This window comes from Ranitomeya imitator, chromosome 6 (assembly GCF_032444005.1).
Source record: "Ranitomeya imitator isolate aRanImi1 chromosome 6, aRanImi1.pri, whole genome shotgun sequence".
NCBI classification, from domain to species: Eukaryota; Metazoa; Chordata; class Amphibia; order Anura; family Dendrobatidae; genus Ranitomeya; species Ranitomeya imitator.
The window spans coordinates 227921670-227935847 of record NC_091287.1 but is presented as its reverse complement, the minus strand read 5'-3'; the positions used below and the strand labels follow the sequence as shown (position 1 = coordinate 227935847).

Here is a 14178-nt window from a genome sequence, read left to right as displayed (position 1 = left end):
CCCACTGAGACCCTGTGGTCATCCTCAAAACACAAGTGAATTTACAAAACTCACAGAAATGGTTATGTATTCCAAGCACTGATAAAACAAGAACAGGTTGTAATCAGTAGATGAAGCCCAGCATGCCAGAACAAAATGCAAGAGTCTTAAAAAAAGAAAAGTCAACACTACTTATAGAGTCTTGACATTTTTGTCAATAAAAGTGTAAAGAACTTGGAAATGTTTATAATTGTACTTCAGTAACCAGATAAACTTCTTACCGTCACATTAAGAGACGCTGCAGCGTCGCTGTTTGGTCGCTGGAGAGCTGTCAAACAGACAGCTCTCCAGCGACCAACGATGCCGAAGTCCCCAGGTAACCAGGGTAAACATCGGGTTACTAAGCGCAGGGCCGCGCTTAGTAACCCGATGTTTACCCTGGTTACCATTGTAAATGGAAAAAAAAAAAAAAAAAAAAACACTACATACTTACATTCCGGTGTCTGGTCACGTCCCTCGCCTTCAGCTTCCCGCACTGACTGTGGCGCGCCGGCCGTAAGGTAGAGCGGTGACGTCACCGCTGTGCTCTGCTTTACGGCCGGCGCTCACAGTCAGTGCGGAAAGCTGAAGGCGAGGGAAGTGACCAGACACCGGAATGTAGTGTTTTTTTTTTTTACATTTACAATGGTAACCAGGGTAAACATCGGGTTACTAAGCGCGGCCCTGCGCTTAGTAACCCGATATTTACCCTGGTTACCAGTGAACACATCGCTGGATCGGCGTCACACACGCCGATTCAGCGATGTCAGCGGGAGATCAGCGACCAAAATAAAGTCCTGATCATTCCCCAGCGACCAACGATCTCCCAGCAGGGGCCTGATCGTTGGTCGCTGTCACGCATAACGATTTTGTTAATGATATCGTTGCTACGTCACAAAAAGCAACGATATCGTTAACGATATCGTTATGTGTGGTGGTGCCCTTAAGGTACCGTTACACTTAACGATTTACCAACGATCACGACCAGCAACATGACCTGGCCGTGATCGTTGGTAAGTAGTGTTGAGCATTCCGATACCGCAAGTATCGGGTATCGGCCGATACTTGCGGTATCGGAATTCCGATACCGAGATCCAATACTTTTGTGGTATCGGGTATCGGATCCATATTGAGGTGTAAAATAAAGAATTAAAGTAAAAAATATTGATATATTCACCTCTCCGGCGGCCCCTGGACATCACAGCGGGTAACCGGCAGGCTTCTTTGTTTAAAATGCGCGCGTTTAGGACCTGAGGAATGATGTCGCGGCTTCTGATTGGTCGCGTGCCGCCCATGTGACCGCCACGCGACCAATCAGAAGCCGCGACGTCATTCTCAGGCACTAAACTCCTCATTCTAGGAATTTAGGACCTGAGGAATGAAGTCGCGGCTTCTGATTGGTCGCGTGGCGGTCACATGGGCGGCACGCGACCAATCAGAAGCCGCGACGTCATTCCTCAGATCCTAAACGCACGCATTTTAAACAAAGAAGCCTGCCGGTTACCCGCGGTGATGTCCAGGGGCCGCCGGAGAGGTGAATATATCAATATTTTTTATTTTAATTCTTTATTTTACACATTAATATGGATCCCAGGGCCTGAAGGAGAGTTTCCTCTCCTTCAGACCCTGGGAACCATCAGGATACCTTCCGATACTTGGTGTCCCATTGACTTGTATTGGTATCGGATATCGGTATCGGCGATATCCGATACTTTTCGGGTATCGGCCGATACTATCCGATACCGATACTTTCAAGTATCGGACGGTATCGCTCAACACTATTGGTAAGTCGTTGTGTGGTCGCTGGAGAGCTGTCACACAGACAGCTCTCCAGCGACCAACGATGCCGAAGTCCCCGGGTAACCAGGGTAAACATCGGGTTACTACGCGCAGGGCCGCGCTTAGTAACCCGATGCTTACCCTGGTTACCATTGTAAAAGTAAAAAAAAAAAAAAAAAAAAAAAAAAACACGACATACTTACATTCCTGTGACGTTCCTCAGCGTCAGCTTCCCTGCGTCCCCCAGTGTAAGCTCGCTGGCCAGAAAGCAGAGCGGTGACGTCACCACTGTGCTCTGCTTTACGGCCGGCAGGCGCTGACACTGGGAACGCAGGGAAGCTGACGCTGAGGAACGTGACAGGAATGCAAGTATGTAGTGTTTTTTTTTTTTACTTTTACAATGGTAACCAGGGTAAACATCGGGTTACTAAGCGCGGCCCTGCGCTTAGTAACCCGATGTTTACCCTGGTTACCAGTGAAGACATCGCTGAATCGGCGTCACACATGCCGATTCAGCGATGTCAGCGGGTGATCCAGCGACGAAATAAAGTCCTGGACGTCTTCCTGGAGCAGAACAATATTGTATCATACAATTATTAGGTTCTGTAAAAGGACGTAGATCTGAGGATTTATTATGATGGAATATAGGCTGAACTGGATGGACAAATGTCTTTTTTCGGCCTTACTAACTATGTTACTTTCCCCAGCGACCAACGATCTCCCAGCAGGGGCCTGATCGTTGGTCGCTGTCACGCATAACGATTCTGTTAACGATATCGTTGCTACGTCACAAAAAGCAACGATATCGTTAACGAAATCGTTATGTGTGACGGTACCTTTAGTTAAAAAGCTAAAACAAAACAAAACAAAAAAACTGAAGCAGCAAACATGAAAAAAGAACTGTCAGCTGAAAGACTTTGGCTACGACAGTACAATGTACAGGAGCTGATCAGCGGAGCCCAGCAGTGCCACAAGGTAAGTATAGAGCTGTGGTGTTCTGCTCCATACACTGTACATCTAGCCACCACCAGAGGTAATAAGTGATGTATGTGGGGCCGGACTCCCAATATTGATGGCCTATCATAAGAATAGACTGATATCAAAGTCCTGGACAACTCCTTGAAGGGAAGCAGTCATCAGGACTTACTGCAATAACATATTTTGAGTGCTGTACCGGCTACCTAATCATCTCCTTATAAGTTAGTGTTGCTGCAGACCGCTGTCACTCATCTTATCCATACTGTCAAACATGCCTCTGTGAGTGGGAAACTGCTGAAATGAATGGCAGTGTTCCAATATGGAATCGTTATTAGGGCCGATTCAGCACATCTCCATTATAGGGCGAAATTGTGATGACTGAATTCTTAAAAAGAAAAAGTTACATCTGGCCTGGGTGCTGGGACCCTCACTGAATGAATTCTAGAGTCAAGGAGATGCCGTCAGCAAAAACAAGAGAAAAGACTACAGGACAAGCATTACCTCCTGGATCTAGCACTGTACCAGAATATGCTTTACAGATACTGCGTATATATTACTGAGGGGGTTAATGTGCCCAACAGTGCAAGTCATCCATGTGCAGTAATATGTCCAGCTCTAAGGACAACAAGCCGAGTTCTGATTACACACCAACATTCTTCAAACCAAGCCGGAGCCGAGCACACGAGGAACATTTCCATCAATTCTCGCAGCACAGAGGAAACTGCTCCTCACTATGCAGAATCTGGGACAATATTCTCCATTACAAAAACTGTCTGCACAGAATGACTTCACAAGTCCAGGCGGCTCAGTGGACCATGGCGGGGCCAGTCAATCATATACACCTTCCCACCTGCTCGGTTTCCATGTATCTCCACGCTTCTATGAAGCTAGAGCTGTCAATCAAAGAAGGGAGGGTAGACTGTGGAAGGCAAGCAGGTGTGAGGGTATGTGCACACGTCAGGAATTTCTTGCAGAAATTTCCTGACAGAAACCGGACATTTCTGCCAGAAATCCGCATGTGGTTTTTTTTTGCGTTTTTTTTATGCGTTTTTGACGCGGTTGTCGCGCTTTTTTTTTTTGCGTTTTTTCCCCAATGCATAGAATAGCGGGAAAAACGCAAAAAAATTGATGAACATTCTGCTTTTTTTACCGCACTGCGTTTTTTTTTGCGGATAAAAACGCATCATGTGCACAAAAATTGCAGAATGATAGGATGCATTTGTCTGCGGTTTGTAATGCGTTTTTATTGTGAAAAACCTGAACGTGTGCACATACCCTGAAGGTGTATATAAATGATCGGACCGCGCCGTCAAGCACCGAGCAGTGGGACTCAGTTTGACAGTCATCCAGTGCCGACAGAGTCCATTTAACCTTTACCAGTCACGCTGCGGATAACACACACAGTTTGGGGAGACAGAACTTGATCCGGATTCTTACCAGACAACTACTAGAGAGTTTGTACTTCTTAAGTAGCTTTGCTTGCTTCAAATTAAGTCTGTGGCATTTGGCTTCTTTCTTTAGCAGATTTTCAATCTGTGGTGTTATTTTCATTTTGGGCTTGAGACGAACCTTGTGATTATTTGGCAAAAGGATTTGGAAACAAAATGGACAAATTCCTCTCTCTTTCCTCTTCTTCTCTGTAACAGAAGAAAGTATTAGCATGTAATATTACACAGGAACAGTAAAGCCGGGCTCTGACGAGAGGATGAAGATCTGGCCAGTTTTACATCCGCATTTTGCACTACTTGTCCGCTATCAATTCCGTATGACATTGTTATTTTATAGTCGTAATTACAGAACAATAAAAGGCCTAAGGCTATGTTCACACGTTCCCGATTTCCCTCCTCTTTTTTCAGGACTAAAAACCGCAGCTCTTGGCAGAAAACGCAGGTCCTTTTTTTGGTGCTTTCTTGTGCGTTTTTTGATGCAGTTTTCTATGCAGAGTCTGTGTGTTTTCTAGGAAGTTTTTTTAGGGTTAAAATGGCTGAAAATACCCTAACCCTACCCCTAACCCTACCCCTATTCTAACCTTAGTGGAAAAAAAAAATTCTTAATTTTTTTATTGTCCTTACCGATGGGGGTGACAAAGGGGGGGGGGGGGGTCATTTACTATTTTTTTTATTTTGACCACTGAGATATAACCTATCTCAGTGATCAAAATGCACTTTGGAACGAATCTGCCGGCCGGCAGATTCGGCGGGCGCACTGCGCATGCGCCCGCCATTTTGCAAGATGGCGGCACCCAGGGAGAAGACGGCCGGACGGACACCGGGAGGCCGGGTAAGTATAAGGGGGGGAGATGAGGGCACGGGGGGGGGGCGTCGGAGCACGGGGGGGTGGCATCGGAGCATGGGGGGGTGGGATTGGGGCACGGGGGGGCAGCCACACTGCAGCGGTTCTGCACCACAAACCGCAGAAAACCCGCAGATATTTTTTTCATCTGCGGGTTTTACTGCGGGTTTGACCTCACAATGGAGGTCTATGGGTGCAGAACCGCTGCAGTTCCGCAAAAAGAAGTGACATGGTACTTCTTTTTTACCGCGGCTATTCAGCGCGGCTTTTTTCGCGATTTTCCGCAATGTGGGCACAGCAGTTCCTGTTTTCCATAGGGTACATTGTAATGTACCCTGCATGGAAAACAGCTGCGGTCCCGCAGCGGGAAAATCGCGGCGATTCCGCATGAAAAAAAGGATGGTGTGAACATGGCCTAAAAGTCTCTTATGGAATCTTATATGTACTCCGGATTTCTCCCACACTCCAAAGAAATAATGATAAGGAATGTAGATTGTGAGCCCAATGGGGACAGTGATGATGTCTGTAAAGCGCTGTGGTATATGGTGGTGTTATACAAGTAAGCACAATAAATAATCTTTGCAATGGATCCATTAAAAATGGTGGATTGTGTCTGTGTGGCAGCCAGTGTTTTTTTTTTTTAGTTTACTGGGCAAGTCTCAATAGAAAAATGGAAGATACCAGTGCTTGCTGCGGTTTTATTCAGGTCCGCTCATCTGAATTAGCCTCATTAAATCCATCAGACAATGTGCTGTCCATACACACAAACAGCAAAAGAAAAAGAAAATGTCTGAATGAGTTGTATTACTAGCATATATGCAACTGCAAACATTTTATTTCAGAGCAAGTTTTAGACATTGTGGTTTATCTGGAGTGCAACTAAACTCTAAAGGTTCATTGTGTGAAAGCGGAATATGACCAAATGACATGGGAGCCTATATTTAGCAACCCTTAAAGCTGCCACACGGCACATTGGAAGGTTGGATGGAAAGGAACAAGAAATAAACATCAGTGATAAATGTGCGGGATATGACGGCCAAATCTAACAGGAAACGCCTATCCCTAATTTATGTCACCAATATCCAGAAAGACTAATAAATGAGATGCCCACTATACAGATAGAAGGAACATCTCACCCATGATATACTTACTTTCAGGCAAGCGATGAAGTGACCTAAAAAAAAAATAATAATAATAATATTAATTTAATAGTACAGATAATTTATGTGGAAACGTGTGCAAGACATATACAGTTGTGGCCAAAAGTATTGACACCCCTGCAATTCTGACAGATAATACTCAGTTTCTTCCTGAAAATGATTGCAAACACAAATTCTTTGGTATTATTATCTTCATTTAATTTGTCTTAAATGAAAAAACACAAAAGAGAATGAAGCAAAGAGCAAAACATTGATCATTTCACACAAAACTCGAAAAATAGGCCAGACAAAAGTATTGGCACCCTCAGCCTAATACTTGGTTGCACAACCTTTAGCCAAAATAACTGCGACCAACCGCTTCCGGTAACCATCAATGAGTTTCTTACAACGCTCTGCTGGAATTTTAGACCATTCTACCTTGGCAAACTGCTCCAGGTCCCTGATATTTGAAGGGTGCCTTCTCCAAACTGCCATTTTTAGATCTCTCCACAGGTGTTCTATGGGATTCAGGTCTGGACTCATTGCTGGCCACCTTAGAAGTCTCCAGTGCTTTCTCTCAAACCATTTTCTAGTGCTTTTTGAAGTGTGTTTTGGGTCACTGTCCTGCTGGAAGACCCATGACCTCTGAGGGAGACTCAGCTTTCTCACACTGGGCCCTACATTATGCTGCAAAATTTGTTGGTAGTCTTCAGACTTCATAATGCCATGCACACGGTCAAGCAGTCCAGTGCCAGAGGCAGCAAAGCAACCACAAAACATCAGGGAACCTCCGCCATGTTTGACTGTAGGGCCCGTATTCTTTTCTTTGAATGCCTCTTTTTTTCTCCTGTAAACTCTATGTTGATGCCTTTGCCCAAAAAGCTCTACTTTTGTCTCATCTGACCAGAGAACATTCTTCCAAAACGTTTTAGGCTTTTTCAGGTAAGTTTTGGCAAACTCCAGCCTGGCTTTTTTATGTCTCGGGGTAAGAAGTGGGTCTCCTACCATACAGTCCCTTTTCATTCAGATGCCGACGGATAGTACGGGTTGACACTGTTGTACCCTCGGACTGCAGGGCAGCTTGAACTTGTTTGGATGTTAGTCGAGGTTCTGTATCCAACATCCACAATCTTGCATTGAAATCTCTTGTCAATTTTTCTTTTCCGTCCACATCTAGGGAGGTTAGCCACAGCACCATGGGCTTTAAACTTCTTGATGACACTGCGCACGGTAGACACAGCAACATTCAGGTCTTTGGAGATGGACTTATAGCCTTGAGATTGCTCTTGATTACTCTCAATTTGGTTTCTCAAGTCCCAGACAGTTCTTTGGTCTTCTTTCTTTTCTCCATGCTCAATGTGGTACACACAAGGACACAGGACAGAGGTTGAGTCAACTTTAATCCATGTCAACTGGCTGCAAGTGTGATTTAGTTATTGCCAACACCTGTTAGGTGTCACAGGTAAGTTACAGGTGCTGTTAATTACATAAATTAGAGAAGCATCACATGATTTTTCGAACAGTGCCAATACTTTTGTCCACCCCTTTTTTATGTTTTGTGTGGAATTATATCCAATTTGGCTTTAGGACAATTCTTTTTGTGTTTTTTTCATTTAAGACAAATTAAATGAAGATAATAACAAAGAATGTGTGTTTGCAATCATTTTCAGGAAGAAACTGAGTATTATCTGACAGAACTGCAGGGGTGTCAATACTTTTGGCCACAACTGTATCTCTTACCAACAGCAACTGAACAATATGTAAGGCTATGTGCCTACGATCAGGAACTTGCAGGGTATTTTCAATGATCCCAAAACGCTGCGTTCTAATCACACAGTTAAATCCACATGTGTTCGGTGGGCCATGCGGACGTACAGTATCTAATGACTGGCTATGGGCGATGCTAAGCAGCAAAGACTAGCATCTACACTGCAGATAATTCACATGCTGCGGCTCGTAAACCCGCACAATGGGTGAGTATACGGAGCGTTAAATAGAAGCACAGTGGGCATAGGGTTTCTAGAAATCCCATTAACTGCACCTCTAATGTAGAACGCAGTGTTTTGGACGCAGCGCAGGTGAGCAGGAGGAAAAAAATCTTGTTGGGGGAAATTGTAACAATTGTTAAAGCAATGAATGGCTGCAGCGCCTCAGATCCTTCCATCAGTGCATTTCAGAGCGCCATTCTCTGGTTCGGTGCAAGGATCTGCGGGAAAAAAAAGTCCATCGCAGATTCCCACATCTGAACCAGAACAAACCGTGCAGCGCACTGCTAATCTCTACTGGTAACACCATCAGGAACCGTGGCAGGCCTGGCCTGGGGAACATGGGGCAGGGATTCCATAAATCACAGTCCTGCCTAGACTGTGTATTGTCAAGAGGAAGATGAGACCCAACAATGTAGAAGAGCTGGATGCTGCTATCAAAACAACCTGGGCTTCCATAACACCTCAGCAGTGCCACAGGCTGATCACCTCCATGCCATGCCGCATTGATGCTGTAATTGATGCAAAATGAGCCCCAACCAAGTATTAAGTGCATTTACTGAACATATATTTCAGTAGGCTAACATTTCGGATGTTAAAATAATTTTTCAATCTGGTGTTATAAAGTATTCTAATTTACTGAGATAATGACTTTTGTGTTTTCATTAGCTGTAAGCCATAATCATCAACATTAACAGAAATAAACACCTGAAATAGATCAGTTTGTAAAGACTATATAATATATGAATTTCACTTTTTGTATTGAAGAACTGAAATAAATTAACTTTTTGATGATATTCTAATTTTGTGAGAAGCATCTGTAAATACCATAGTATAAGCGATTGGGGACTAGAACCGGCCATCATCCCAAGTCAACTAAATAATAAAGTTAAAAAACAAACAAAAAAAAAAAACCAACGTAAAACTAAATCTAAAAGGGGGGACAGAGCTGGAGGATGGGAGGCTGGAGGGGGGGGGGGGTTTAGAGCTGGAGAATGGGAGGCTGGGGGGGTGAGCAGAACTGGAGGATGGGCAGCTGGGAGGGGCAGACCTGGAGGATGGGCGGCTGGGGGGCCGAAGCTGGAGGATGGACGGCTGGGGGGACAGAGCTGGAAGATGGGCGGCTGGGGGGGCAGAGCTGGAGGATGGGCGGCTGGGGGGGCAGAGCTGGAGGATGGACGGCTGGGGGGGCAGAGCTGGAGGATGGACGGCTGGGGGGGCAGAGCTGGAGGATGGACGGCTGGGGGGGCAGAGCTGGAGGATGGACGGCTGGGGGGGCAGAGCTGGAGGATGGACGGCTGGGGGGGCAGAGCTGGAGGATGGACGGCTGGGGGGGCAGAGCTGGAGGATGGACGGCTGGGGGGGCAGAGCTGGAGGATGGACGGCTGGGGGGGCAGAGCTGGAGGATGGACGGCTGGGGGGGCAGAGCTGGAGGATGGACGGCTGGGGGGGCAGAGCTGGAGGATGGAAAGCTGGGGGGGCAGAGCTGGAGGATGGACGGCTGGGGGGGCAGAGCTGGAGGATGGACGGCTGGGGGGGCAGAGCTGGAGGATGGACGGCTGGGGGGGCAGAGCTGGAGGATGGACGGCTGGGGGGGCAGAGCTGGAGGATGGACGGCTGGGGGGGCAGAGCTGGAGGATGGACGGCTGGGGGGGCAGAGCTGGAGGATGGACGGCTGGGGGGGCAGAGCTGGAGGATGGACGGCTGGGGGGGCAGAGCTGGAGGATGGACGGCTGGGGGGGCAGAGCTGGAGGATGGACGGCTGGGGGGGCAGAGCTGGAGGATGGACGGCTGGGGGGGCAGAGCTGGAGGATGGACGGCTGGGGGGGCAGAGCTGGAGGATGGACGGCTGGGGGGGCAGAGCTGGAGGATGGACGGCTGGGGGGGCAGAGCTGGAGGATGGACGGCTGGGGGGGCAGAGCTGGAGGATGGACAGCTGGGGGGCAGAGCTGGAGGATGGACGGCTGGGGGGGCAGAGCTGGAGGATGGACGGCTGGGGGGGCAGAGCTGGAGGATGGACGGCTGGGGGGGCAGAGCTGGAGGATGGACGGCTGGGGGGGCAGAGCTGGAGGATGGACAGCTGGGGGGGCAGAGCTGGAGGATGGACAGCTGGGGGGGCAGAGCTGGAGGATGGACAGCTGGGGGGGCAGAGCTGGAGGATGGACAGCTGGGGGGGCAGAGCTGGAGGATGGACAGCTGGGGGGGCAGAGCTGGAGGATGGACAGCTGGGGGGGCAGAGCTGGAGGATGGACAGCTGGGGGGGCAGAGCTGGAGGATGGACAGCTGGGGGGGCAGAGCTGGAGGATGGACAGCTGGGGGGGCAGAGCTGGAGGATGGACAGCTGGGGGGGCAGAGCTGGAGGATGGACAGCTGGGGGGGCAGAGCTGGAGGATGGACAGCTGGGGGGGCAGAGCTGGAGGATGGACAGCTGGGGGGGCAGAGCTGGAGGATGGACAGCTGGGGGGGCAGAGCTGGAGGATGGACAGCTGGGGGGGCAGAGCTGGAGGATGGACAGCTGGGGGGGCAGAGCTGGAGGATGGACAGCTGGGGGGGCAGAGCTGGAGGATGGACAGCTGGGGGGGCAGAGCTGGAGGATGGACAGCTGGGGGGGCAGAGCTGGAGGATGGACAGCTGGGGGGGCAGAGCTGGAGGATGGACAGCTGGGGGGGCAGAGCTGGAGGATGGACAGCTGGGGGGGCAGAGCTGGAGGATGGACAGCTGGGGGGGCAGAGCTGGAGGATGGACAGCTGGGGGGGCAGAGCTGGAGGATGGACAGCTGGGGGGGCAGAGCTGGAGGATGGACAGCTGGGGGGGCAGAGCTGGAGGATGGACAGCTGGGGGGGCAGAGCTGGAGGATGGACAGCTGGGGGGGCAGAGCTGGAGGATGGACAGCTGGGGGGGCAGAGCTGGAGGATGGACAGCTGGGGGGGCAGAGCTGGAGGATGGACAGCTGGGGGGGCAGAGCTGGAGGATGGACAGCTGGGGGGGCAGAGCTGGAGGATGGACAGCTGGGGGGGCAGAGCTGGAGGATGGACAGCTGGGGGGGCAGAGCTGGAGGATGGACAGCTGGGGGGGCAGAGCTGGAGGATGGACAGCTGGGGGGGCAGAGCTGGAGGATGGACAGCTGGGGGGGCAGAGCTGGAGGATGGACAGCTGGGGGGGTAGAGCTGGAGGATGGACAGCTGGGGGGGCAGAGCTGGAGGATGGACAGCTGGGGGGGCAGAGCTGGAGGATGGACAGCTGGGGGGGCAGAGCTGGAGGATGGACAGCTGGGGGGGGCAGAGCTGGAGGATGGACAGCTGGGGGGGCAGAGCTGGAGGATGGACAGCTGGGGGGGCAGAGCTGGAGGATGGACAGCTGGGGGGGCAGAGCTGGAGGATGGACAGCTGGGGGGCAGAGCTGGAGGATGGACAGCTGGGGGGGCAGAGCTGGAGGATGGACAGCTGGGGGGGCAGAGCTGGAGGATGGACAGCTGGGGGGGCAGAGCTGGAGGATGGACAGCTGGGGGGGCAGAGCTGGGGGGGCAGAGCTGGAGGATGGACAGCTGGGGGGGCAGAGCTGGGGGGGCAGAGCTGGAGGATGGACAGCTGGGGGGGCAGAGCTGGAGGATGGACAGCTGGGGGGCAGAGCTGGAGGATGGACAGCTGGGGGGGCAGAGCTGGAGGATGGACAGCTGGGGGGGCAGAGCTGGAGGATGGACAGCTGGGGGGGCAGAGCTGGAGGATGGACAGCTGGGGGGGCAGAGCTGGAGGATGGACAGCTGGGGGGGGGCAGAGCTTGAGGATGGACAGCTGGGGGGGGGCAGAGCTGGAGGATGGACAGCTGGGGGGGCAGAGCTGGAGGATGGACAGCTGGGGGGGCAGAGCTGGAGGATGGACAGCTGGGGGGGCAGAGCTGGAGGATGGACAGCTGGGGGGGCAGAGCTGGAGGATGGAGAGCTGGGGGGGCAGAGCTGGAGGATGGACAGCTGGGGGGGGCAGAGCTGGAGGATGGACAGCTGGGGGGGGGCAGAGCTGGAGGATGGACAGCTGAGGGGGGCAGAGCTGGAGGATGGACAGCTGGGGGGGCAGAGCTGGAGGATGGACAGCTGGGGGGGGGGCAGAGCTGGAGGATGGACAGCTGGGGGGGGGCAGAGCTGGAGGATGGACAGCTGGGGGGGGCAGAGCTGGAGGATGGACAGCTGGGGGGGGCAGAGCTGGAGGATGGACAGCTGGGGGGGCAGAGCTGGAGGATGGACAGCTGGGGGGGGGGGCAAGGCTGGAGGATGGACAGCTGGGGGGGGCAGAGCTGGAGGATGGACAGCTGGGGGGGGCAGAGCTGGAGGATGGACAGCTGGGGGGGGCAGAGCTGGAGGATGGACAGCTGGGGGGGGCAGAGCTGGAGGATGGACAGCTGGGGGGGGGGGCAAGGCTGGAGGATGGACAGCTGGGGGGGCAGAGCTGGAGGATGGACAGCTGGGGGGGCAAGGCTGGAGGATGGACAGCTGGGGGGGGGCAGAGCTGGAGGATGGACAGCTGGGGGGGGGCAAGGCTGGAGGATGGACAGCTGGGGGGGGCAGAGCTGGAGGATGGACAGCTGGGGGGGGCAAGGCTGGAGGATGGACAGCTGGGGGGGGGCAGAGCTGGAGGATGGACAGCTGGGGGGGGCAAGGCTGGAGGATGGACAGCTGGGGGGGGCAGAGCTGGAGGATGGACAGCTGGGGGGGGGGGCAAGGCTGGAGAGCCGGAGGATGACCGTATCCGCACGGCACAGATTCGGGACGGACATCTCTGATCGCACACCATTAGGGGCCCCGCCCGGGGTCACGGTTAGGGTCTCTCTAGGTCATCCCTGCTGTTCAGGACACGGCTAGAAGTGACTGAAATCACACGTGAAAATGTGCGAAAGCCACTGAAAACTTGGGAATAAACCATGACATGGCGGTCACTCACATGAGGTACCGGGACAGCCCGGGGCTCGTGTCCTTCACGGCAGCGGCCGCTTCTCTTAGGAACTTGCCCCTCATGCTCTTCAACCCGAAGTAGCTCCTCGTCTTGTCCTGAATCACGTGACGACACACACCACTTCCTACCGGATGAGGGGTCAGCGCGCATGCGCAGCTGTGATGCGTCCTGCGTTTATGCAGCTGGAAACCGTCTCTGTGACTGTATCTTAATGCTGAGCTAGAATACTGCCGTGACACCTCCCATTAGTCTGCATCCGACGAGCAGCAGCGGTTTCGCAGCCATCGTCAGAAAGAATTCTGCCGTTTTGTGTCGACAGCTCCCTTGTCTCCATGGGTACGGATTGTCAACAGCAGGAAAACTTGAATATTGTCCTGGAACACATAGGGCCAGAGTCATTACTGCGTTTGTGTTTGTTTTTTAAAGGGAACCTCTCGTGATGGCTGGGGGCCTGGCTACAGCGGGGCAGGGGGCCTGGCTACAGCGGGGCAGGGGGCAAATTTTAGGCCACACCTCTGACCACACCCATTTCACAACTAGCCACGCCCAACCACACCCATTTAGCCCTTCTGATCACAATGTTTCGTAAACAATAATTATAAACAAAAAAAATGGCCCCACATGATGCTCCATACTGTATAATGGCCCCACATGATGCTCCATACTGTATAATGGCCCCACATGATGCTCCATACTGTATAATGGCCCCACATGATGCTCCATACTGTATAATGGCCCCACATGATGCTCCATACTGTATAATGGCCCCACATGATGCTCCATACTGTATAATGGCCACACATGATGCTCCATACTATACAATGGCCACGCACGATGCTCCATAGTGTACAATGGCCACACACGACGCTCCATACTGTACAATGGCCACACACGACGCTCCATAGTGTACAATGGCCACACACGACGCTCCATAGTGTACAATGGCCACACACGACGCTCCATAGTGTACAATGGCCACACATGATGCTCCATACTGTATAATGGCCACACATGATGCTCCATACTATACAATGGCCACACACG

General features: G+C 51.7%; 1 protein-coding gene across 1 annotated transcript in view; it reads right to left on the bottom strand.

The window, feature by feature from the left end:
* Positions 1-13465, bottom strand: part of C6H18orf21 (chromosome 6 C18orf21 homolog) — a 28106-nt gene extending 14641 nt beyond the window's left edge. The window contains exons 1-3 of the mRNA XM_069730501.1: positions 13123-13465; positions 6219-6241; positions 4213-4412 (exon numbers count right to left, since the gene is read on the bottom strand). Coding sequence (XP_069586602.1) covers positions 4213-4412; positions 6219-6241; positions 13123-13196 — 297 coding nt within the window. The 5' untranslated portion in view covers positions 13197-13465. The remainder of the gene's footprint in view (positions 1-4212; positions 4413-6218; positions 6242-13122) is intronic.
* Between the last annotated feature and the right edge of the window lie 713 nt (positions 13466-14178).